Source organism: Fukomys damarensis, unplaced genomic scaffold (genome assembly GCF_012274545.1).
Source record: "Fukomys damarensis isolate Sample0158 unplaced genomic scaffold, DMR_v1.0_HiC HiC_scaffold_10, whole genome shotgun sequence".
Lineage (NCBI taxonomy): Eukaryota > Metazoa > Chordata > Mammalia > Rodentia > Bathyergidae > Fukomys > Fukomys damarensis.
Genome location: NW_022900922.1, coordinates 24292493 through 24317378, shown reverse-complemented (window position 1 = coordinate 24317378; position 24886 = coordinate 24292493). Strand labels below are relative to the sequence as shown.

Sequence of the window (24886 nt, the reverse complement as noted above, 5' to 3'; positions counted from 1 at the left end):
CTCCAGAAGTAATCGAACCATCCCGAGTCACCCTAGAGCTTCTAGGGCCAGTAACCCAAGGACAGGTGAATACCCCACACACTCAGCACCATGTTGGGGGGACCCAACCTCGGCATCTTCTCCACCTATCAGTCGAGGGTGATTCACTGCCACCCACCTTGCAGGTAGCCCCATGGGCCAAGGAGCTGAAAGTCAGGCACCCTGTGGCTTAAGCGTATCTGTGCCACCCTTGCCACTGGCTTGGCTAGCTGTTGGCTCTTTTTCAGCAGGTGAGTAGAGAAGTCGCTGGCTTTGGCTCTTCCCTCTTAGTCGTAGCCATTAAAATTCACATTTCCCAACACAGTTCTTCCAGGGTCAGTGAAACCCAAGGGAAGGTTCATGGCTGCCTATGAGTCCTGTATTTGGATTCTGCTCAGTTTAGCTCTTAGAGCCTGACTGCAGGTGAAAGCAACTTGCTGTCAGTCCTAATTAAGGTTTTTGCGGGAACTTTTCTTCAAAATAATACTACAGAGATTAAAAGAAAAAATTGCCTATAAAGATTTGTAATTCATTGTAAACATTTTTAGTAGAGAGCATATTGCATAAAGCAACATGATATCTCTATAGAGTTACACATGCGTTTTGCATATACATATATGCATTTACATGTTAAACAACCACATATGTAAACATGAGTGTACATCTGCACCGAAGAAAGTTTTGTGCTCTAGTCATAGCTGCTGTCCCGACTGCTTCCCCTGTGCAGGGCACTGTATGTACTGAGAGCCTCACAAAACCTTACAGGCCAATAGAGACCTGTGAAAGTGAGAGAGTAACAAAGAGATTCTTCACAGATTTGATTAGGATAATCAGAATGTCTACAAATGTGGAACAAAGCCCTGCTCCTGTTTTCCTCCTGGGGGGAATGATTGGGACCTCACTTCCCCCTAACGAGACGCCTTCCTAGGGCAGGATTCTAGATGTGCCGTTGGTGCCCTGGTGTTTCAAGGAGAACAAAACAAAACACACCTAGAGACAAGTCGTAAGGGGTATGAGCTCTAAGAGAGCTTTCCTTCAGTGCTCATCCTCAGACTAATGAGCCATTTACATAATTACATTTCCGTTAACTCAACTGGCATGACTTTCTCATCTACTACTACTTCATGCAAGAACAAAAGCATTGTGGGAGAAAATTGTCTAAAGGAAATGCAACTCTTTGGCTTATCTGTAAGTTGAATGTTCCTAACAGTTCTCTTGACTCTGTATGATCATCCTGTTATGAAAGGTGAGTATTTCACTAGCTCTCGGCTCAATAAAATGGAGATTACAAATCCCAGCCATTTCCCTTCTGAGCTTGCACTGTCAAGAGTATCCAAGGAAGGTGGTTTAAGTGGATCCCTTTAGAAGTATGGGTGTTGCCTTTTTGTAAGAAAACCTTTTATCTTAAGCACCAACTTCCTCACCTGTTATAATGAAATTTTAATAAAATTCTCATCAGTTATACTTCTAACCAAGTAATTCAATGGAATTATTAGAAAACATACTAAATGATTTTTTAAAATACCACTCTTATTCATGAGAACAGTTGTTCTTTATTTTACATCAAAAGCACAACAGGAAGAAATGGTGTTCCTCCACATTTACCTCACATGAGAGAGGCAGGAGAACGGGAGACCTCAACTGGCTGTTCATTGGGGTCCCCTGTCTGTGGTCTCTGTCCACGTCTGGAGCTTGGGGCTCTGGCCATTTGCCGCCTCCCTCAGGGGAGCTCTGGGCCACCTTCCCTCCAGGGTTCTCTTCCAGCTAGGACGACCACCACTATGGGGTTATCTGGAGCCCTAGACACTGGATAACTGTGCCCTCTCCCTTTGCCCATTTTTACTTTAGAGCCTAACTCTGCTCCCTTCCATTCTCTTTTGTAACAAAGTGACCTACGCCATGTGGATTGGGTGAAGTCATACTTGAACATTTGGAGTGAGCTGCAAATGTACATCAAGGAACACCACACCACAGGCCTTACCTGGAGCAAAACAGTAAGTACCAGGCCTGACTGACAAAACACCATACAAATATTTATGAGCAGATGTATATACCCTGTGGCCTAATAATCTCACACCTTAGAAGTTGCCTCCAAGAAAGGACGGAATAAAATGTGCATGAAAAACTGTTTACAGCAATGACATACAGAAAGAAAATGATTGTCTATGTTAAGAACACAATAAAATAGTCATTAAAAATGGCCTACGTGATTACACAGAAGAGAGTTTACCAGCTCACATTAAGTGATAAAGTCAAGTTTATGAGCATTAAGGTGGTGGGTATGTTAAGAATTGAAAGGACCAGGAAGATTAGAAAATGGATGTCATTTTAAGTGTTCTTAATTTATCTTTTATGCATTAAAGTTCTTACACAGTATTTTTGGATAGCTAAGCAATGGTGGTCCTGTTAAAGGTGCCTTAATAGTAGTAGGATCCCCGTGTGCCTGTCTCCACTCTGATTTCCACGAGAAACATTGATTTTGTCTCTTCTCCAGCTTTGCCTCACATCTTCCCTTGTCTTGCTGAGTCTTCCAGTGGTCCCTGACTCCTCATGGTATCCTGAACACATCTAGTGCTGATGGGACCAAGTGAAATTGTAGTTATTTCCAAATTCGCCAAACTCACATGGCTTTACCTTCATTTCAGCGTCCTGAACAAATATCATGCTGTGTAACCTACGTGTCCAAGGAGATGCACCCCATCTTTTCTCCAGGGCTCAGCCCAAACATCACCTGCTTAAGAAACTTCTCTGGACCTCTGGCAGGTCCCTTTCTGGAACCACAGTTCTCCTCTTTGCCTCCTTTGTTTCTCGAGTGTCTGTGAATCGCGGGCTTCCTAAGCATACCCTCAGCATATGAACTGTAATTGTCCGTGTGCTTTCAGAGCCCTCCCACTTGTTTGAAGACTCACCTCTTCTCCAGCTCCTAGCATGGTGCCTGGCCCAGAGCTAAGTGCTCAGTAAATGGTTTGAACTCAACTGGAACTTAGGAACTCAGCATCTTCTTTGCTCTTAGGAGTCTCTGCTTCTTTCCCGTGGAAACGACTTTCCATTAGAAATGGCTGTTCCTTTTAGATAGTGGATGGTTGTTATGATTTAAATATAAATGTCCCCCAGAATATGTGTTCAGAAGTGGGGCTTTTGGAAGGCGTTTGGATTGTGAAGGTGCTGTATGCCTCGGTGGATTTTTCCATTGATGAGTTCCTAGCTGAATGTGCTGTCAAAAAGGGGGGCCTGGCCAGAAGAGGAGGGTCTCTGGGGGCGTGACCTGGAAGGGTGTGTCCTTGTCCCCAGCTCCTCTCTCTCTCTCTCTCTCTCTCTCTCTCTGCTTCCTGGCTATCATGGGGTGAGCAGTTTTCCTCAACCATGACATTTCTGCCTTAGGGGCAACCAACCGTGGACTAAAATGTGAGCCAACATAGGCCTGTCCTCCTTTAAATTCAGGTGTTGGATGCTTTGTCCCAGCAACCAGAAAGTGGCTGTGACAGTGGTCTAACCAGTCAAATGCTGGAACACTGAAGTAGCTTATCTGGATCCCATTCAAAGGTAGATCTCACACCACCAATAGCACCTACCCCTCTGTTCTGTTCTGGGTTTTTTGTTTGTTTGTTTGTTTTGGTACCGGGGATCGAACTTGGGTCCTTGCACTTGAGAGGCAGGCCACCGAACCACTGAGCTAAAGCCCTGGCCCCCTACCCCTCTGTTCTGATTGTTGATGTCAGTACTTCCTAAGGTGATTTGTGAATTTTCAAGGAAGGATGGCTTTTCCACATTTGTTCCCCAGCAGGGACACAGTACTAACACTGACCCTCAAGACTGATGTTTCCTTTTATTTTCTACTTTGCCTGCCCGTAGCATGTGCAAGATGCAACTAAGTGGACTATTGTTCGTCTGCCTGCATTATGACTTTCAAGAGGAGAATTCGTAAACATTTGAAGTGTTTTAGTAAGGAAGGGAGTGTGTGGATCAGGGTGAATGTTTATGTAGACTAGTTGGAATTATTTTTCATCCATTCAAATGAGATGGTGTTTTGTTATAGATCAGTGCGTCCTAAAGGGAAATTGTCACCTTTTTGCTATGGAGATGGGTCATCATTAGAGAGCAGTAAATTGAAAAATCAAGAGTCTTTGGATCTGTTTTTATTTCCTGGTAGAGAAATACAAGAGGAATGAGCATCCATTTGTAGAAAATAGTGTCAACAAATGTTAGTCTATTAGTTCTCTAATGGTACCCATGGAAAATGAATAGAAAATTACTTTTAAATGGCTTGAATACCTTTATTGCAATATAAAAGCTGGGTAATTGTGTTTATGGATATAAAAGAAAATTGATTATTAATTATAGAAAAATAAATCTGGCTATTTTCCTTTGTTCTGCAGTGAATATTTATTTTATTATGTGCAGTAGAAAAACATGCTTTTTGACAGTGACTTTCAAACTAAGACAAATCATAGAAAGATATACATTTTACATGCACTCTTCACAGGCACAAAGCAAAAACAAGTTTCACAAAATAATCCCTTTTTATTACCACATATATCGCATTCTGATATTTTCCCTTTTTGTTGCTTTATACTGTATTGTATAAAATTCTATCTGAAACTCACTAAATTGATTTTGTAACTTACTAATTAGTGGGCTAAATCCCATCTTTTGAAAAAAGTGTTATAAAGCATAAATGTTATATTTATGTAAAATATAAATGATCCACATATATACATCAGGCATCAGTTTGCCATGGAAACGGCACTATTACTTATTGAGCACACACTAATCTAATTTTATCCAAAATTCTGTTTGAAATGGTAAAAGTAGAGCATCTGTGTCACTTTGGGGGATGTTTTTGTTTTGTTTGCTTGTGTGAAGGACCCTGCTCATGGTATGCACGGACTCTTACCCTGAACTACACCCCCAGCCCTACTTCACTTCTTCAAAGGCAGTAGAAGAATGAAGGAGAAAGCACTGGTCAGACATTAAAAGTAGGAAACGATCATGACAGGGCAATGTCGGTGCAGAAAATAACACGTGCTCAAAACCGTTTGACAAGCTTTAAGAGGTATGCATAAGATCGTATTTCCTGATATTTTTGTTTTAAGGTTTGTGTAGGCTGGGGACAGGGGGAGCTATTGAAAAGTATATGATAAAAATTACTTTTTGATTTTTAGAATTAAATTTCTATTTTAAATTACGAAAAATATTTAAGGCTTCTAAGCATCGTCCCCTGCATAAATCGAACTAGTTTCTCCTTCCTTACTATGTTCTGTCAACAGAGCAGTGAAATGATAAAACAGTTACAGCCAGAATCACAGCATTCTTCCAAAGAGGAAGAAAAGAACTATTAGAATTATCTGATCAAACGGTGTTTAGGAAGAAAAAGCATGATCCTTGAAAAGAAAAAAAAAAACAGGTCATTTAACTCCACCAATCACAGCTACATAAAACTGTGTGATAAGGATCAGGAGAGAATGTAGCAAAGATGTGGTGTTGGTGAGCACGGATACTAAGGGACTTGGGTTTTAGAAGCCAGGTTCCGTCTCCATGGACACCGTTGGTTACAGTGCTCTTGTATGCACCACACATTTTCAATAGTTGTTGTTTTATTTTCAAATTGCATTTGGAGTTTTGCATCAAACGTGGTTTTTAGTGACCAATGGGAGTTGCTTGAGACCCAGGGTCCCCAAGGGTGCGAAGCTCCAAGGAAGAAGCACCCCGCCCCCAATTAGCAGCTGGTGCCAGGTATGCTGGCTCCACCTCTTAACCTCTGCTGTCAGGCTGCAGCTGTGCCAGGCAACGACAGACTAGAAAACTCTGAGGCCAGGTATTCTTCAGGAGTGTGTGTGTGTGTGTGTGTGTGTGTGTGTGTGTGTGTGTGTGTGTGTGCTCGTACTGGTGGGAAGGAGGTGTTTCCGGGGAGAAAGCAGCTGAGCGGTAATCCAGCCAGAATTTCTTGTTGCTTGACCCTTGTCAAAGGAATCTTGTCGCTTCTGTGGGCTTTTCTTCAACCTGGAGGCAACTGTCTGTGAGAAGTTCTCTACACCAGAATCTACTTGCCCCTTTCCAACAGTTTAACGCTTCCTGACTCTTTTTCATACTGATGATAGTTTCCTTAGTGTTAAGGTTCAAGTAGAAGTTGCTGAATGAATTAATCCTTTCCTACAAACTTGCTGTTATTTATTATCCTTTGCCATTGGTCAGATTTGTCATGTTCATTGACAGTGCCATCAATAAGATGACAAAGCTGTGAGATGAGACTACACCCCATTCTTACACTAGGGTCACCGAAATAATTGCCTTTTTGCTATGAATTGTCTAGATCGCCACCCAAACTACTGTTCTGTTCTGTTGACGTTGGCCAGAGAAGGGTAATGAAAAAAATTCCATAAATGGGATAAATACAATGACTTCACTCACTTTCTGGTGTTAGACTTGTTGATACATTTTTGTGCTGTTATGTATTCTGAATAACTTTGGGGGAAGCTAGGGTACAATCATTTGTAGAATAGAATAAAACTATACATGGTTAAATACTTACAAAATCTTACAAAATGGTGATATAATTCTTAATATCCGTAATACGAGTTTTAAAAATCTATCCTATGCGCTAGTTGTCATTCATCTCTACCTCACATGAACATCCAGCAAAATACAAATCATTGAAAGTGGTTAAAATTATGGAGGAGGTGAAATTTTGTTTTTCCCAAAGCAAGACGTTTTCTAATTGCTTTCTTTTGCTCAGACAGATTGCTCTTTTCAACTTGTTTCTCAGTATAGAGGCCAAATATCCATATGGTAACAAAGCAAAAATTTAACATTTTGCTTTTGATCAAATTAAAACTCAGCCAGAGGGCCAGGGATTTAGCTCAGTAGTGCCACACCTGCCTGGCAAATGCAAAGTCCTGAGCTTGATCCCAGGTACTGAGAAAAAAAAAGTCCAAAACTCAGCCAAAGGGTATTCCTACCTGTAATAAATAATGTACATTCATATCATGCCATCGAAGATGTATGTCTTGTAAGTTTTCAAGTCTTCTGACCTTTCTGGCTCCCTCTTGCTTTTTATAAAACTATTCCCTATTCTCAATTTAAAAAAAAAAAAAAAAAAAAACTGTAAACTAAGCCCAGGGCCTTCTCGCTGAGCTCCAATATATCCCCAGTCCATTTTTAAATTTGTTTATTTTGATATAGTCTTGATAAGTTGCTAAGTTGCCCAGGTTGGCTCAAGCTTGCCATTCTCCTGCCTCAGCTTCCCAGAGTGCCAGTTATAGGCCTGGGCCACCAAACCCGGTTATTCTCAACTTTTTCTATCCAAATCTGAATTTAGAGTTTGTACAAAACCCACATTTTAGGTTTATCAATGTGAGTGGACAAAGCCTCAGAAAGCTCTGTGGATCTCCCCAGGCTGTCATCACCAGTGTACCTGACCACAGCTACACTGCATGTACTTACTTGCTCTTGGATTTCTACCCCTGTGTTCAGGCTCTGGGTGGCAATTACAGACAGCTCCCCAACTTATGGCACCTTTAGGATTTGTCAACCTGGGGTAATGCAAAAGCAATACGCATTCAGTAGAAAGTGAACTTTGCAATTTGAATTTTGGATCTTTTCCCTGGCTAGCACTAAGAATTACAATCTGCTCTTGAGATGCCCAGCTGTGGCAAGTACAGGTCCCTCTCAACCACGAGATCACAAGAGGAAGCCCCCACCGCTCTCTGGTGTGCTGTGTTGCTAAGCCAGGGGCATTCCATGCATTTTCAACATACGGTATTTTCAACCTGCAGCGGCTTTATCAGGAGGCAACCCCACGGTAAATCAGGGTGCATCTGCACTTTGGTTCTCTTAGGGAAGAGAGCCATGTCACTCACCGGGGGATGCACAGATAATAAAGTCAGGGTGGAAATGCTGTGAGTTCTGTCTGAGAGAGACCCGTAATAATCCAGCACCTCCCATGCACCAGGTTCTGGGCAAAGTGGTGAGAATACAAAGATAGGTACATGACCCTGTAGACAGAGTCTTTGCACCCTCAGACTCACATTCTAGCTGACAAGCATAGGTCCAGTGTAGCCTGATGGGGTGGAGTGAGCAGCATTATGCTCACTCGCATAGACCAGGAAGGCGTGGGACATGCGTGTCCCATCCCTTGGGTAGTGTGGTTCTTGGGCCAATAAGCCACATGTGCACTTGTCAGACAAACAGAATCTTGGGCCCTACCCTCGTCCTCCTGACTTAAAACCTGCATGTGGTAAGATTCCCCGGGTGGCTCGTGTGCGTCTTCAAGTTTGAAAAGCCCTACCCTAGAATACTTCCATTGAAACCAACCGTTATGGGGCGAGCGTTCCATTTTTTTTTTCCTCATCCATTAGTGGTACCTCAGTTCACTCACTTAATTCTTTCCATGATTCTGGTCACAACCTGGATTGGGCGAGAACCAAATCAAATTGATGGTTAGGTTTAATGTTGTCCTTATGAGAAAGTCTGATTCAGTTCTTGTCCAGTTCCGTTTGCGACTGGAACTGCGCAAATTGAGTGCGTGAACAGGGTACCACTGTAATTACTTTACTTCCCACGTGTTGGCTGTAAACGGTGCATAAAGCATGCGCCAAGTATTATGATAGTTTCTGCCTTCACACAGCAGCATTGTGTTATGATACATAAATAAATAGCGCTAATTTAAAGCTAGGTTGGAAAATTAACTTTGCTAATTGGTCCTTGATGGGCAGGAAAGGCCACAAAGGGGCTGACAAACTGGAATTGAATCTTAAAAGATGAAAAGGAGTTTCCTGGGCAGACAATAAAAGCAAGGACAGTTTCTTGGCAGAGAATTCAGTGAGTGCACATAGTCATGAGCAAGGAACTTTGGAAGAGAGGGAGAGACCTGAAAGGCTGGTCATCCTGCAGAGCGGAACAGAGCAAGAGATGACACCAGGAAGGTGGGCTGAGGCTAGATGATAACATCCTGTGTCACACCAAGGAGAGCTGGGCCGCATGCGGTCGTACCCTTCACTGTAGGGTGTTAAGCAGAAAGTCCCATGCTGTGAATGATTTGGTGGCTGTGTAAGACAAATGGGAAAGGGGAGTGATTTGACGTCAGGAGGCTGGAACGGGTGGCTAGAGGTCGTTAGTATGTGACAGTGGCAACGCCAGGAAAGAAAAGGGGTGGCCACCGAGGTGGAAGACAGAGTCGGTGATGGTTTTGGAGGAAGAGGTCAAATCTAAACACAAAGTTACCAATCTGGAATTATTACTGTAATGGCAATAAAAATGGAGGAAGTCTCGAAGAGCATTTGGTAGAGAAGGAAGAAAAACATTCCCCTCTGAGGAGCAGGTGTGACGTCCGTCCCGGAGGTGCAGCGCAGGCGTGATCTCTCTGAGTGAGACACCCAGATGCGTGTGAGGGGAGTCCCCTCCTTAACGACTCAGTTAAATAGAGGAGAGGGGATGAAAAGAGTGAGACGGAGGATGAAACCTCGGGGAACCCCATTATTTACAGACAGAGAAGAGACAGGGGAGAGAACTAGACAGTCCAGGAGTCTCAGAGGAAGGAGGCTGGCCACCGACGTCAACTGTAGAGACCAAGGAGAAGAAGAATTCGAATAGGGCTGTCGTCATCCGAGATGGTTCTGTACAAGGCCAAGTGACCTGCCAGAGAGGGCTTTCTGGAGGGTAGGACGTGGAAGCGATTTTATAGAATTAAAGGGTAAAGAGTTTTTTTGTAATGCCCTCTGGATTACAGTATTTAAGGACCAACTGTCTAACTTGATGGATTCCTTAGTTTTGATCTCAGCCCCAAATTGCTGGGGTTATTGATCAGTTTCATTTTAAACTGTGCTGTGTGTTCCATAGAATACTTGTAGGTTAAAAGCCACAATCAAATAGCCACAATTGCATGCACAGTTGTTTGGAGTTAGCTGTGCTATGAGGTTCTAAGTAAATGTTTTATATTTAGAACCATTTCTATTATCTCATAAATACCTTTGAATGTTGGTGTTCATTGACAAGAATATATAAATATTATTAGAGTATTTAAAGCTCCATAAATCAAAACGGTAGTAGCTTTTAAAACTGTCTGCTTTGACAGTCAAGATTATTTTATTTACTAGAATATTTTCATAATCCAGAACTCAAACCGTCTAAACCTGGGGGCTGACAAGTTTTAATACATATTCTCGATTTATTTAAACTATCACACTGGAGATATTCTAATAAGGTATGCAATTTAAAGTTCCCTAATGTGTAATATTGAAGCCCACAGTGTAACTGAGGGTGTTAACAGTGTAACTGCTAGCCTTTCTGTCCCGCCTCCCCAGCCAATCACTGGTAATAATAAGATATTAGACATGAAGACTATAATTTATGACAGGCTCTTCAGAGCTTGGACTCGGACCAAACCTCAGTTTATAGACAAATGATTAGGAGAAGATATAAAATAGCCCAGGGGTATTCCGATGAGTCCTTAGACAGAGAAACAAGGAATTTCCTTTTGGGATAGTTCCATAAAACCCACAAAAAGAAGGGACATTTCAGTGGGGCCTTGAAGGATGTATAAGAGTTTTCTGGAGAGTAAATTGGAGACAAACCTTCCAAACTAAAACACGGTCTTAGGACTTAGAGAAGACTCAAAGACCAGAACCAAGTGCCTGCCATTCCTGGGACACAGAGTGCCATCTTTGTCCTCAGAGGCTGCGAGCTCTTTGGAAACTGTCCTTCTCCAATGCAGCATGGGATCTGCCATGGTGACTGGTACAGTGCCTTAGATAGATGATGTCCGTGTTCATCTGCTTAATCGAATGCGTTCGTTTCTGATCTCATTTCTTCTCAGAGAAATGTACACAATGTTAGTCCATTAGCTATAGATTGTGACTGTGGCCCACGAGCCGTGTAAAATACGTCTCTCCTTCTGCCCGGGGTGGGAGTGGGAGTGGACGGTGCATGTTATTGCTGTTAACAGTGCTGCTCTGTCCTCTCCTCGCCATCTTTCCTTCTACTCTCAGCTGGCATAAATTCAGGAAATACACGCTGACGTTAGATTAAGCGAGAGGGTCTTCTTGAGAAAGGGGAGAGGGAGCTGGGCACAATAGCACATGCCTGTGCTCCCAGCACTGGAGTGCTGCAAATTCAAAGCCGACGTGGGCTACAAAACAAGTTCAAAACCAGACTGGAGTATGCATAGAGACTCTGCTCCAAAAAGGAAAAAGGGAGAGGGTGAAAAGTACAAATTACCCTCTAAAAGCAAAGCAACCCCTTCATAAGAAGGCAGAGGTGAGCCCTGGCCTCCAGTCACGGGTGCCACTTTGGATGCCAACTGAGCTTGTCACTGTCCCTCATCTAAGGGCCGGACTGGTGGCTCAGTGGTGGCGCCGCCTGCCTCACAACGAAAGGTCCCGAGTTCCATCCCCGCTACTACAAAGAAGAGGAAGAGGAAGTAGAAGAAGAAGAAGAAGCACCAACTGGACTTTTCCTGTGACTTTTTTGGAACTGAAATTGAGACAATTACTCTGCCCTGGCGTACCTCAACTATAAAGCTCAGAAGATGTTGATTTTTGTGGGTATTTTAATTTTTAAAAATTTCCAGGTCAATAAAATGCCTATGTGACACAGAGCCATGTGTAAACAATCTAACAGCTATTATTTTGCCTTTGCCTCCACTTCCATTATTTACCAGGTATGGATAATTTTTGAAAGTGCAATAGCTTTTTTACTACTATAAAATCCCCCAGAAATAAAACAAAAAACAGAAACATGAATCCAGTGAATGTTCAGACTTAAGACTCTTGTGGCCAAATGAAGTAGACGTCCAGCTAATTCAAGCTGCATGTCAGTCTTGGTCTATATATAACTGTTGGTTCTCTAGACTTGGTGTCTTTGATGGGTATACTCTGCTATCTTTAGCTCTGGAAAGTTTTCTCATAGAATATTTAATTTTATCTTCCTCTTTTTATGAGAAATTGTATTTTCAAGTTGTTGATGCCGTCATACAAGAAGAAAAAACAATCTGAAAATTCCAGATTTGAGCCAGAAGTGCGGAGCAAAGTAAGGCCAAACAAATAATGAAGGCCACTTATCGGATCATTTATGTAGGGTATGTGGCTTGCTAGAGCAAATTGGATTGTGATCCATTTATTCTTCTGGCCTCGGCTTGGTCTGATTTTATCCAGAATTTCTACTTTGGGCATGTTGAACAGAAGCTACCGTCTCCATTTTTTCCAAGGACACATTTGGACATATAATGAAGACAAGAATAAAAACACTAAGTTACTAGTTTAGGCATACCAATATGGACAAGGTATGTCACCTCCAGGCTACTTTCCAGTGTAAAGCTGTTATCATTTCTTGGAAGCAACTTTGTTTCTTCTATCTCTTTTTTTTTGTTGTTTTTTTTCATTTGCTGCCAAAGCTCTGATCTATTCAGGTATCAAAGGAGCAGCATCCACAGGAGGAATGGGACGAGGTCATCCATCAGAAATCATTGATGAGGCCAGGGATTTAGCTCAGTGGTTCCGCTGCACAAAATCCCAAGTTCGATCCCCGGTACAAAAAAAAGAGAGAGAGAAATCATTGATGAAACCTTGAAGTCTGAGTTTTGAATGACCTTCCTTTTTCCTTCTCAGAATAAGAATGTTTGGAGCTTTGCCTCAGAAGAAAACTCATCAAAATGAGCCCTATATTTCCTTCATTATTGTGTGTCCATCTTTTTATGTCGATTGAAGGTACTTCCACAGAAATCTGAAATTCTGTTGGTGTTTGGTTTTCATAGCCGAAATAGAATTGTTCGTAAAAATTATTAACACACACTTAAAATATTACACGGTACTTCATCGTGGTATTATTAACAATTGTTTTATTAGAAAGTTATGTTTTATTAACAATTCTGTGTTTTCATTGGCAGAAGTCTCCAAATTTGAGTAAGTGACAAAAAATAAGAGAATAGAGACTAAACTCATAAATTCAATTTGGCTTCCACTTATATTATGCAGAATGGTCACCTATGAGTCTATGAATGACTATCTCTTGCTTATGGTTGTCTTGCAGTGGAAGTGTGACATAAATACAAGGTGTGGTTGAAAAATACAACGAATGTAAAAAAAAAAAATACAACGAATGTATAAATTTCCTAATAGTTATTACTGTTAAAAGACACATTGCTGTCACTCCCCTTCCCTGTGAGCACACTGATCCCATCATTGTTGCCGCTATCGGAAGCAGTTCTGGAAGTGCTCTTTCGTCAGGGTCTTTAGTTGTGCTGTCTCGGCTGCCTCTGGGTCTTGAATTGATGTCAAGTGTTTACCTTTCACGGTGGCTTTAAGCTTGGGGGAGAGCCAGAGTTGCCCAGTGCCAGGTCTTGTGAATAAGATGGATGAGGAGTCAGTGTGATGATTTTGACAGGAATGACTGTAAATGCTTATCAATGTGGGATGATTATAAAATACGAATGTTTAAACATTTTGCTATATAAGTATCACATGCTAACGGATTGCACCACTGGGACAAGAAAAAGAGAGAAAATTGAAGAAAAAATGGAAACAGCTTTTTGACATAAGGGAGGGGGGAAGGGGGAAAAAAGAACAAGATATATTATGTACAGGTATAGATTGCCTGTGATGAATGTTATCATTATGTTTATCTAAAATGCACCAATGGGGCTGGGGATGCAGCTCTTTGGAACTGTGCCTGCCTGGCAAGCACAAGGTCTTGAGTTTGATCCCCAGTACCAATAATAATAATAATGATATAATAATAGTAATAATAATAAAATGTACCAATAAATGCTTTTGCTAAAATAAATAAATAATTTGCTATAATAAAAAGTGCATTAGTTCACACCTCTAGTCCCAGCACTCAGGAGGCTGAGGCAGGAGGATCATTGTGAGTTCAAGACCAGCCTGCGATACATAGTGAGTTCCAGGTCAGTCTCACTACAGAGTGAGACTGTGTCTAAAAAAAAAAAAAAAAAAAAAAAAAAAAAGAGAATCATATCAGAGTGATATATATGCACCTATGTTTATAGCAACACAGTTTGTAATAGCTAAAACTTGGAAACAGCCCATTTGCCCATAAATTGGAAACTGGATAAAGAAAAAAAAAAAAAAAAAAAAAAGTGCATTAGTGGTTGGGGATTTAGCCCAGTGGTTCCGCCACCTGCCTTGCAAGCACAATATCCCTGGTACCCAAAACAAAAAACAAAAATTAAAAAAAGCTCACTGCCATTAATCCCCTTCAAAATACTCTCTCCATTTGAACACATCCATTTGTTAGCAATGTGTCTTTTCCTATACTAAGTAAAATTTAAGCTTTTGTTGAGTCTTTCAGTCATGCCTTGTATAAATATAAAAATTTTTAAATTCTTATAGAAGTTGAAGTGATCAAAGTAAATCTTTCAGAAAATAGAAATTCATTTTAGTTATGACACCAAAAGCATAAACAAACCCTAACTCGTGAATTGGTGATTTGTTTGTTTGTTTCTGAGATGGACTCTCACCATGCTGCCCAGGCTGGTCTCAAACTCCTGAGCTCAAGCAATGCCCCTGCCTCAGCCTCCTGAGTGGTGGGGCCACAGTGTCCATCACCACACCTGGCTTGTGAATTTATGAATTGTTTCACCTGCTAGGATGGCTGTCTTAGTGATATGGCAAAAAGTAGTTTTCATTCTTTCAGTCACTTGTTGTTTATAATATATGAGGTCTATTACCTTGATATTTTATGTGCGGTATTGAACGAGATCATTTGGGATCCTTTGTCTTTTGAAAAGTGAATCACCATTTCTTTTATTAAAAAATCAGTTGTAAAACATTGAGAGATCTTAAGTTGTAGCATGAAGATAAAAGTATATTTGTGATTGAAATGGGCTTTGGGATTTTTTTAAACTTTTTGGGGGGGGGGATGGGCACTGGGAATTGAACCCAGGACTTTGGCACTGAACTATATCCCAATCCCCTAATTTTTTCTTTTGAGAGAGGGTCTTCCTAAGTTACTAAAGTTGTCAGTCTGGGCTTGAACTTGGAATCCTCCTGCCTCATCTTCCCAGATTCATGTGAATGATAGGTGTGCACCACCATACCCAGCAGCCTTGTGATTTTTAAACCTTGAGGGTACAGTTCGGCACATACATGGTGTCACTGCTACCTAGAGATCATTACAGTAAACTGGGTGGTTAATGGCCAGGTGGCTCAGCAACAGACCCCCAAAGAGCAAATCTGACTGAGAAGCAGACCGAGCGGGGAGCCGAACGTGTGTTTCCATGAAGGGCAGATGAGGGGGGTGGTAAGACCCATAAATGCCACTGCACGTCAGCTGTTTCACTTTTGTGGCTTTAGCTACAATCTCCACAAATACTTAAAAACAGGTGGCTCAAAATATTACTATCACTAAGCAAGTCTGATAGACAGGGCGTCTTAACAAAAGCTCTGCTGTAAGCAACATCACCCACCTGTTCCAAGAAATCATCACTGCAGATCTTTATTTTCTTGGTCTCTACTTCTTAAACATTGGCAAAAATACTAGCTAAGATCCTGGTTGCCTGACTTATTCGTAAGAGCTAGAGAGTAATGTTGTAGTACCCTCTTCCTCGCTGAAATCCTCAGTCTCCCCTTTAGGATGCAGCCAGCCCAAGAGCACTGCCCCTCTCTGGCGCCCTGGCCCCACTGAGACGTTCCCTATTCATCCAACTTTCTACAAACTCGCCAAAGTGAATAGCTGAAGTAATTTTACAGCCTAGGAAGGTCCAAATTGAGACTGTACCTGAATTAACTAGATAATTAAGATAACTGTGGTTGTGTTGGCGGATTAAAGTGGGTTGTTCATTGTACATCTATAACTACCTCAAGCAAGGCAAAATGGAAATTCCATTTAAGGACTGTAATTTCCCTTTCATTAATAAAATCTAAATTCTAAAGTAATAAAGTGACAACAAATTATTTTAAGGAGTGAAAACAAATTACAGTGCACACTAGTATACAACTATAGTACATATAATATAGCTGTTGTTATATAGAGTGTATATAACATTAAAAAGTGTCCATGTATTGCTTACAATGGCTTCATTATTTTATAGCTACAGTTCACATATTTAAAAACAGAAGAGGCAGCTGTTGCTCGGACAGTGAAATCAAGTTAGAGAAGGGGATTTGCAATACATTAACGTTTTTAAAAGTCTTTGTGCCAGAAAAAAAAAAAGTATATAATCAAGCATCTTCTCTCAAAATTAATCTTAATAGACCTTAAAAGCAACAGTTTTTGTCTTTGTGCTGTGTTCTTGCACTGTAAGTGAACTTTTGTACTGCAAATATGGCCATTTAAAAATCATAAATGTGTGTTTTTTCTTGTTTTTTAAGTTGCACGTCACTGTTACATGACTTTAATAAGATGCCTTTTTTGATGGCTCCGAGTCTGGGTCTTGAAGACACTTGAAAGATTCATTTTATCAGCATCATAAAGAAGTTTTTTCAAAGGCATTTGTGAGGGATCATTGCCACTTTGCTAGGGTTAAGCCTTTCTCCCTTGCGTTCCATCCACAGCTCCACATTACTTTCCTGTTGTGTGACCTTGGCAGGTCCCATGACGTCATCCTCCTATGTCCTGAGCGAGCGCTACGCTGTAGGAGACAGTAACTGTTAGGGTAAGACTTCTTGTAAAAAGAATTTGTTAAGGAAGGCCTTCTTTGAAAGGGACCAGAGATGGTGAAATGATTTGCAAGTAAACCACATCTCTTCTCCAATAGCCTTGTTCCTTCTGCACATGCACCTCTGGCCCAGGGGCGTGGGAGGTCTGCAGGCAGAAGCTGTGCTTTCTCCTGTCTTCTCGGGTACACAGCAAGGGAGGGAGCCCCTCGAGCACCATCACTTTCAGGTTCCAGGCAGCAACTGTTGGTTCAGAGGCAACTTCAGAGAGGTTTGTCTACCAGGGGTTTATCCTTCGGGGTCTCTGAATAAACCTAACTCACACTGTGCAGGATGGCAACTCCACCCCAGCTAGCACCCCCTCTCCTCAGAGCCCCACCCTCCCACAGGACTTGGAGCCTCAGTTGCATTATAAGGTGGGGCTCACTCATTCAGTAGGTATCCAAGGCTCCAGACCCTGAACCCCTGTACTCTCCTCCCATTCAGTGTAGACAGGCCGGTGCAGTCCCCCTGCAGCGATGTCTGTCTTTCACAAAAAACAGACACGTTCTGAAGGGTGGTGCCCTCCGCCATGTGACTACTAGCTGGAGAGCCAGGATGTCAGGTCAAGTGTTCCAGCACTGTAACCAGTGGGTATTTAGGAAGAATGAATTAAGGCAAGCAGCCAGTTTCTAGAATAAGTGCACTAACTCACAGCAAATTCAGCATGGAGGGTGATTTGATGCTGAGACATCAGTGTCAAAGCCCAAGGGGTCTTATCTACCCAAAGGATGGGAGCTTGTTGCAGAGTTGACTGTAGGAGTGTGATCAGCTGCTATGGCCTTAGAGGGACAGGCTGAGGATTAGTGCAGACAAAGACTAAGCCAAGATTACTATACCCAGTACCTCAATCACACATATTCTAACCACAAGAGCACTGGTATATGTGTGTCAAGGTAATCCATGCTTCTAGCCTTTGACTAGTGAATTTAAAAAAACTTAAAATGTAGCATAAAGGATTTCTTCTAGGAAAGCTTTAAAATCAAGCAGCTGTGTGCTAGAATTGTGCTTTTGCCCTTGACTGCTGGTTTATTATTGAATTTGAACAAAAGCGCATTCTGAGCTCTTGCTTTATTTTCTGATAGAGACGTGGCAATACAGTCCTACTCGTATTGTTGTCAATGAGGTTCTCAGCACCTGAGACAGAGTGATCGTCCCCAAATTGGTCCACACATTGGAATCACCTAAGGACCTTCAAAAGACACAGATACCTGAGACCCTGACCCACTCCCATCCCCCAGAGAGTGTTGCTACAACACAACCCAGGGCTTGGAAATTTTTAACAGATTCCCAAATGCTTCTAAAACTCAGATACATTTGGGAACCCCTGGTCTACAGCTTTCCTTACTGAGCTTTAAGTATCTGCTGAATGAATGAACATAGTGCCTGTCACATACCAGACTTTCCACTGTGGCTCGGGTTCCTTCCTGGACATTTCTTTTGCCCTGCTTCCCCCCCGCCTTGTGGTACCAGGGATTGAACTTGGGCCTTTGTGTTTGCAAGGCTGGCAGCAGAACCGCTGAGCCAAATCCCTGGCCCTCTTTTGCTCTGCTTTTTACTGGGATGCCTGAAGACCTCGTGTCAGGCTGGGACTCCAGTCGGTGGGACTGCAGTGTGTGGCCAGGTCATATGTGAAAGCAAAATCGAGAAAGCCCTTGGGACGTGTGCTGTAGTAGCCCACAGAAGGAGGTGAGGATAAAAGGCAAAACAAGTCCTCTGCAGGGGCGGCCATGAGATCCAGTTAGGGAATGTCTAGTCAGTTTGATTTTGTGACCCACCCCTGAAGGCTAACTGAAAAGTAACCTTGGAAACCAGAGCCCAGCATTATGTTCTTTCAGGGCAATGCAGGAATGAGCCAGGACACACAAAAGGCCAAGACTAAGGCAAGGCAGCTTTTCAGCAGGTCCTGAGTGACTTTTTTTTTTTTTCCGCTTTTATTTTCAACATTTGTTGCAGTAAATCCCTTGTCTGTTGTCCTGGGTCAGCCATCTGAAGGTATCAAAGTTCCAAAAAGTTGAACACGTGGCATATTCCTTTCTATGTCCCTTCGTGGCTCTTGGAGAAAGGTTCTGAATTCTGCGAGCAAAGGAACCATGCAAATCTTCCTAAGATTCAGAAGCCGGATTGTCTCCCCTTTCCATTGGGCAGCTTCCGTGTGCCAGGTGCTAGGGGAGGGCTCTATCCCTGCGGCAACGATATGAATTATTACGTGCTCAGGAGTACAAGTAATACTTGTTGGTTCTCAGGGTCTGTATCTGAGGATTCGAATATCGCTTGGTACACAAAGCTTGTATAATATGCTCTTCATGTTACAGAGCAGACTCTAGTTGCACCTCGGTGACACGACAGAAAACGTTTCAGATACAGGGAGAAAATTAGTCTGGCTCAAGAACTGTGAAATCCTTTCCCACTTGACCCTGGAATCTTGATGGAGTCAGGCTGCTCCTTCCTTAGAAACCCAAAGCCGTTTCACATTCTATCTTCAGAAGATGAGACTTCCAGCCTGCTGAGATTTTTTAAGGCGCACGTTTTTGAGTAAGACAAGAATTGTTTTATTTTCAGGATAATTCTACATTGAATAAGAATTGTATAAGTACCTCGAGAATTACTTGTTTTTTAAAACTGTGGATTAAAATGCTGATTTTTTCTCTTAGGATCACTTTTATTTAATATGGACTGCAGGCACTTGAGGTAGGTGGGGGGAAGGTTTATGGATCTGTGCATTACAGACAGTGCAGAACGGTACTTTTGCCAGATGTGCACTGAGTCAATTAGGACACTGCTCAAAGTTGCTTAGACTTAATGGTTTCCAGGAGAGTAAGTTCATATGCACAGCTGTGTGCATATCCCAGTGTATACTCTTCACTTGGTTTCCTGAGCTTTGTTTGCATTCTGTTTTTCTTTTGCCTTTTCTACAAATGGTATTAACTGCTGGTGTTCTGCTAGTCTTTAACAATTCTGTAATGAAGGGCAGATAATTGTGCTCCCTGCTGATATTTTCAATCTTATATCTTTTCAATTTTTGTACTTCTTCATCAATAAGATCTGTCTTAATAAGAAGTTTGTGACTGAATAGCACCTAACATATTATTACCCTGGTCTGAATCCATAGGTTCCTCCTCTGCAAGTTGTCTTTGTAACTCTGCTATCTTCTGTTCATGTATCATTTTTCTGTCAGACACAGTGGCCATTAAGTTAAATCGAATTTCACCTTCACTGTACTTTTGTATCCTTTTTTCTATGACTGGCCTTACTGCACTAATCCAGTCATCTTGATTGCATGCCCCTAAATCAATTGGCCCTTCTCCTAATCCATCCAATTCATACAGCCTTCCATTAACAGGAACATAACTGACAAAGTGAAAAGCATCTTCTTCTTTGACTGATGCCTTTACATCAAATCCAAACATTTGCTGTCTGGCAAAACTGGTGTGCCCTTGTCGAATCACATCCGAACTGCTCAATGCCAAACCGTTCATAGCTGCATCAAAACTTTGTGAAAACTCTCTAAACTCTGGCAGTGTCTCTCCTAAATGGATATCTCGATGGGTACAGTTCAATAGCACACTGACAATGGCTTGAATAGCACAAGCATTATTACCTGCTTCGCAAAAAATACTGTGTCAAGTCTGGGGTCCTGAACCACAGAGCCTGCTGGTTGCCACTTGAAAAATTAACCCACAAACTGGCTTTAATTTTTCAAAATTCTCAGGCTCTAAACTCCATATTTCTTCTACTTGGGCACCTTGGCAACCTGCAGTGCACCAGAGCTCAGGAAGGTGCTCTAGCCACCCAGGAGACATCGAAAGCCATCTGCTGATTTTGATACTTTTAATCCTGAGCTGCTTATGAAAATAAGGGGATAATGAGTTTATAAATGTTTTACACTAATGGAGTATTTTACCTTTTGTATTTGGCATTTAAAGTACATAAGCCTGAACAACATACCCATCAATCTCACTTTTTAAAGTTTCCTAACTTTTAAAAAATTGAACTGACTTATAAATCTTTATCATAGTAATCCAGGTTCTCTGCACCGAGGTACAGGTTTGCCCTGAGGGGTCTCCTGCGGAGTCCTGAACCCCAGGCCCTCAGGGCCATAGATGGCGTGACACAGGTACGATCCTGTCCTCTGTCTCCTGCAGGGTCCTGTAGCATCAGCATTTTCTGTCCTCTCTGGGCCTGGCCTCTCACCACCCCCTCCTCCGCCACCTCCTCCGGGCCCGCCTCCACTTTTTGAGGACGAAGGCAGAAAAGAAGAGTCCTCTCCTTCTCGCTCAGCTTTATTTGCCCAGCTTAACCAGGGAGAAGCCATCACAAAAGGTGAGTGCACTAGACCTTGAAGCTATCTCCCCGACCCTCTGGCCCCAGGCACGTGATCCCCCAGGGCTCCAGCTGTGGGTGCACTGTTGCATCCTCTTCCCTCACACGCCAGGGAAGGGAGCTGTAGCTGGAAACACGGTCCAGATAGGCTCAGTATGCTGCCTCACGGAATGGACGTGAATGTCAGAGGGCCTGGGTTCTTCTCAGACACTACACTGCGTCACCATTTTAGCACCTGATTCGTCAGCAGCACCCTCTAAAACCAAAGTATCGAGAACACGCGAAATAAGGCAGGCATGGTGCTGCACACCTGCAACCCCAGCACTCTGGGAGGCAAGGTAGGAGGATTGCAAGTTTGACCTCAGCCTGGCTCTTTTGAGAACAACCTGTACAAGGTCCTTTGAAAACATCCTTTTTAAATTTTTTTATTTTGAGACAGGGTCTTGCTAAGTGGCCGAGTTGACCAGGCTGCACTTAAACTTGCAGTCTTTCTGCTTCGGCCTCCTAGAGTGCTGGGATTATAAGCCTGCTCCCCTGTGCCTGCCTCCATTTTACTTTTAACAAAAAATGAAAAGGTTGAGAATGTATCTCAGTGAGAAGGTCCTGTGTCAAATCTCCCTATACAAAGGAGAAACAAAGATCAATTGAAGTAAAAATGGCAAACCCTAGCACCTCTGTCCTGAAGCAGTATGTTAGGTTGTTGAAGAATCATGGCTTTGAACTGCCTGGTCCTTATGGTGAATGGTTCATTTAAACTCTTTGAAAAATATCTAAACAGCCATGTCTCCAGAAACTATATACAAAGGTATTTTTGCATTACACAGAGGACGTAGGGCATGCGTGTCCTTCTGCACTGGGCTGGGAGCTAAGAATACAGAATTTGAACTTTATCATTGGCTCGGACTTCTGCTGCCCTGCCTGAAATTCATTTGCAAAGTAAAGGAATAGACTGATCCTTTAACCCTAAAGTCAGTTCCTTCTGGTAACAGTCCCCGAAAAGCCCTAAATGTTTAAGCTGTGGTTAATGATTTAACCAACAGAGAAGAATAAACCATAAGATCTTTTTTGCTAAGGTGATTTGAAGGGTTTGTGGGATTGTTTTCTACAGGATTGTTATCTTCCTATCTTCTTAAATACAAGGTTCCTCAAGTTAAAAATCTGCCCATCTAAATCTGTATGGGGTTCAGACTCTGCACCTTCACCCTGAGCACTAAAGTGTCACGCAGAGGGCGTGGCCACTTCCTGTGTGCCTTCCACCGTGGACGGTTCGCTTTGCTTAAAAATGTAAGAAACGTGTCCTCGTGTGTGACCCCCACAGGCCTGCGGCATGTCACAGATGAGCAGAAGACCTATAAGAACCCCAGCCTTCGAGCACAAGGGCAAACTCGATCTCCAACCAAAAGCCACACACAGAGCCCCACGTCTCCCAAGTCTCACTCTCCACAGAAACACGCTCCCGTGCTGGAGTTGGAAGGGAAGAAGTGGAGAGTGGTGAGTGGAACCCTTTCACATTTACTCTTCTTCATTTTTCCTGGTAACATCGATTGAACTTAGGGCCTTCACACTGTGCTGTATCCCCAGCCCTTTTCATTGTTTTATTTCCAGATGGTCTCACCAAGTCAGCTCAGGCTGTGCTTTAACTTGTGATCCTCCTGCCTCAGCCTCCCGGAGTGCTGGGATTACAGACATGTGCCACCATGCCTGGACATTACCCTTTATTCTTGATGTCTTTTGACAAATGGACCAACAGCTGAAAGCATTTACCAGGGCCTTAAGGATTTCTAAGTGACATAACAAGAGGCAGAAAGCACTAGCTAGACTAGAAGCTAGGGAATTTCTAGATGAATCCATAATTTTTTCTTCAATGTTTCTCATTCTTTTCTTCAACTTTTTAAAGCTGCTTTTTTAGATTGTGATAAAATACACATAATATAAAATGCACCATAAGCCATTTTAAGTATACGTTTCGGTGTCATCGACACTAAGTTCACTTACGTTGCTGTGCTGCCGTAGGCACCATCCACCCACAGAGCACTTTTCATCGTGCGGTACCAAAACTGCACCAGTCGCTCCCCATTTCCTTCCCCACCCCCTAGAAAGCACCGTTCTGCTTCCTCTCTCTAAGAAACTGAGTATTTGCCTCCATAATCTTTACCCAAGAGGCAGAAAGCATTAGCGTGTGGACCCGGGAGTCTGCGCCCCACCTAATGTGCCGAAGGATGATTTGCTCAGTTGATGGAGGTCCTGACACACCACCCCTGCCACCCATCTCCGTCAGGGCCCATTCGAGCAGAGCAAGACATTTTGAATGTGGATGCAAGCTGACATCCCCAGTCAACCCCGAGGGCTTCTCTAAAGGTTTTGAAGCAATGTCCCTGGAAAGGCTGTCACAGCCTGAGAAGACTCTAGGGCTTGGACTACTGCTGTGAGCCTTGACCAGCCTATTTTCCGGTCTCCCGTTTGACGACTTAGCATCAGTGTCCCGACACCCCTACTCCAACACCACCCATCAGCCAGGGCTCTGACAATACCTGACAGTTTGCAAATTGACACTGATCCGATTCCAAGCCGCGTCTCGTCCATTCTGTGATCACGGTGACAAGACCTGGGGTCTGTCTGTAAGGAGACGGATGGTTCTAAAAGAAATTAGAGCTGTAATCATGCTGAGCTCCGTAGCTATTTCAGAATGCAATGGATTCTGTTTACTAGCTAACCTTGTATTTAATATTTGTATCTCTTTTAATTTTAGGAGTATCAAGAGGGCAGGAATGACCTTGTAATTTCAGAGACTGAACTGAAACAAGTGGCTTACATTTTCAAATGCGACCAGTCTACCCTCCAGATAAAAGGGAAAATAAATTCTATTACAATAGGTAGGATACACGCATGGCTGCGTAGTCACCATGATGAGTTGTTTTGTATAAACATGCAGAAGTATTTAGTGGCGATTTATTTCCCCTCTCCAGATAACTGTAAGAAGCTTGGCCTTGTGTTTGACAATGTGGTGGGCATTGTGGAAGTGATCAACTCCAGGGACATTCAGATTCAGGTAAGTCCCGAGCCAGCCGTGCTCTGCGCTGGTAAAGGCTGTGCATAGATGGTCCGCTCTGCGGGCAGAGAGGAGTCCTCTGTTCTCCTGGTCGTGTTCTTTCCTAGCACGGCTGTTATTGCCTCCTCTGTGAAGTAGCCCTGTCTTCCTTAGCAGTATTCGTTCTTCTTTTTCCCTCTCTTACAACAAATTCCACCTCCATTTCAAGGGCAGCTAACAAACATTTGTCACCCCAAAGACTTGCACAGGACGTGCACACAGTAGGCATATAATAAGTGTTTAGTGAGTATATGATTGACTGAATACACTGCTGCATACATAAAATACCAAGAGATTATGCTGGTATAATGCCATCATCCCAAAGAGAATATGTCCTCCCTGGAAAAGTTTGTCCTAAGGAGTAGTAAGAAAACAATCTTCCGTAGGATCAGTGTGATAATCAGAAAAACAACCTAGAAGTAGGATTAGAACTGGATTTGCTAAGACAGAAAAAAATCTGTATTCCTTTAGAAATTTTGATTTAGTCAAATGAGATTTTATCATACATCAAAATCTGAAGGTCTTCTTGCTTTCAGCCAGCTGTAACTTCTATCTTTGATTACCTCTTTTTATAATGTTAACTATCCTTTACTATTTAATATGTCATAATAATGTCTGTTAAAATTAGATTTTCTTGGGCCAGGGATTTAGCTCAGTCGTTCTACCTCCTGCCTTGCAAGCTCAAGCACCCCAGTTCAATGCCTGGTACCAAAAAAAAAAAAAAAAAAAAATTTTCTTTTTATAAATCTTTCTCTTTTGATTTATTGGGCTTTTCACCTCTGAATATTTTTTTTTTGTTGTTTTGTTTTTTTCC

At 42.4% G+C, this 24886-nt stretch overlaps 1 protein-coding gene and 1 pseudogene across 1 annotated transcript in view; one reads left to right on the top strand and one right to left on the bottom strand.

Annotated features, from left to right (window-relative positions):
* The window catches only part of Cap2 (cyclase associated actin cytoskeleton regulatory protein 2), a 149002-nt gene that overhangs the window by 111484 nt on the left and 12632 nt on the right, over positions 1-24886 (top strand). Inside the window, exons 7-11 of the mRNA XM_010622909.3 lie at positions 1907-2012; positions 20807-20984; positions 22303-22475; positions 23734-23857; positions 23951-24033. Of these exons, the coding sequence (XP_010621211.1) occupies positions 1907-2012; positions 20807-20984; positions 22303-22475; positions 23734-23857; positions 23951-24033 (664 nt within the window). The remainder of the gene's footprint in view (positions 1-1906; positions 2013-20806; positions 20985-22302; positions 22476-23733; positions 23858-23950; positions 24034-24886) is intronic.
* On the bottom strand, positions 19468-20464 carry LOC117285470 (annotated as a pseudogene).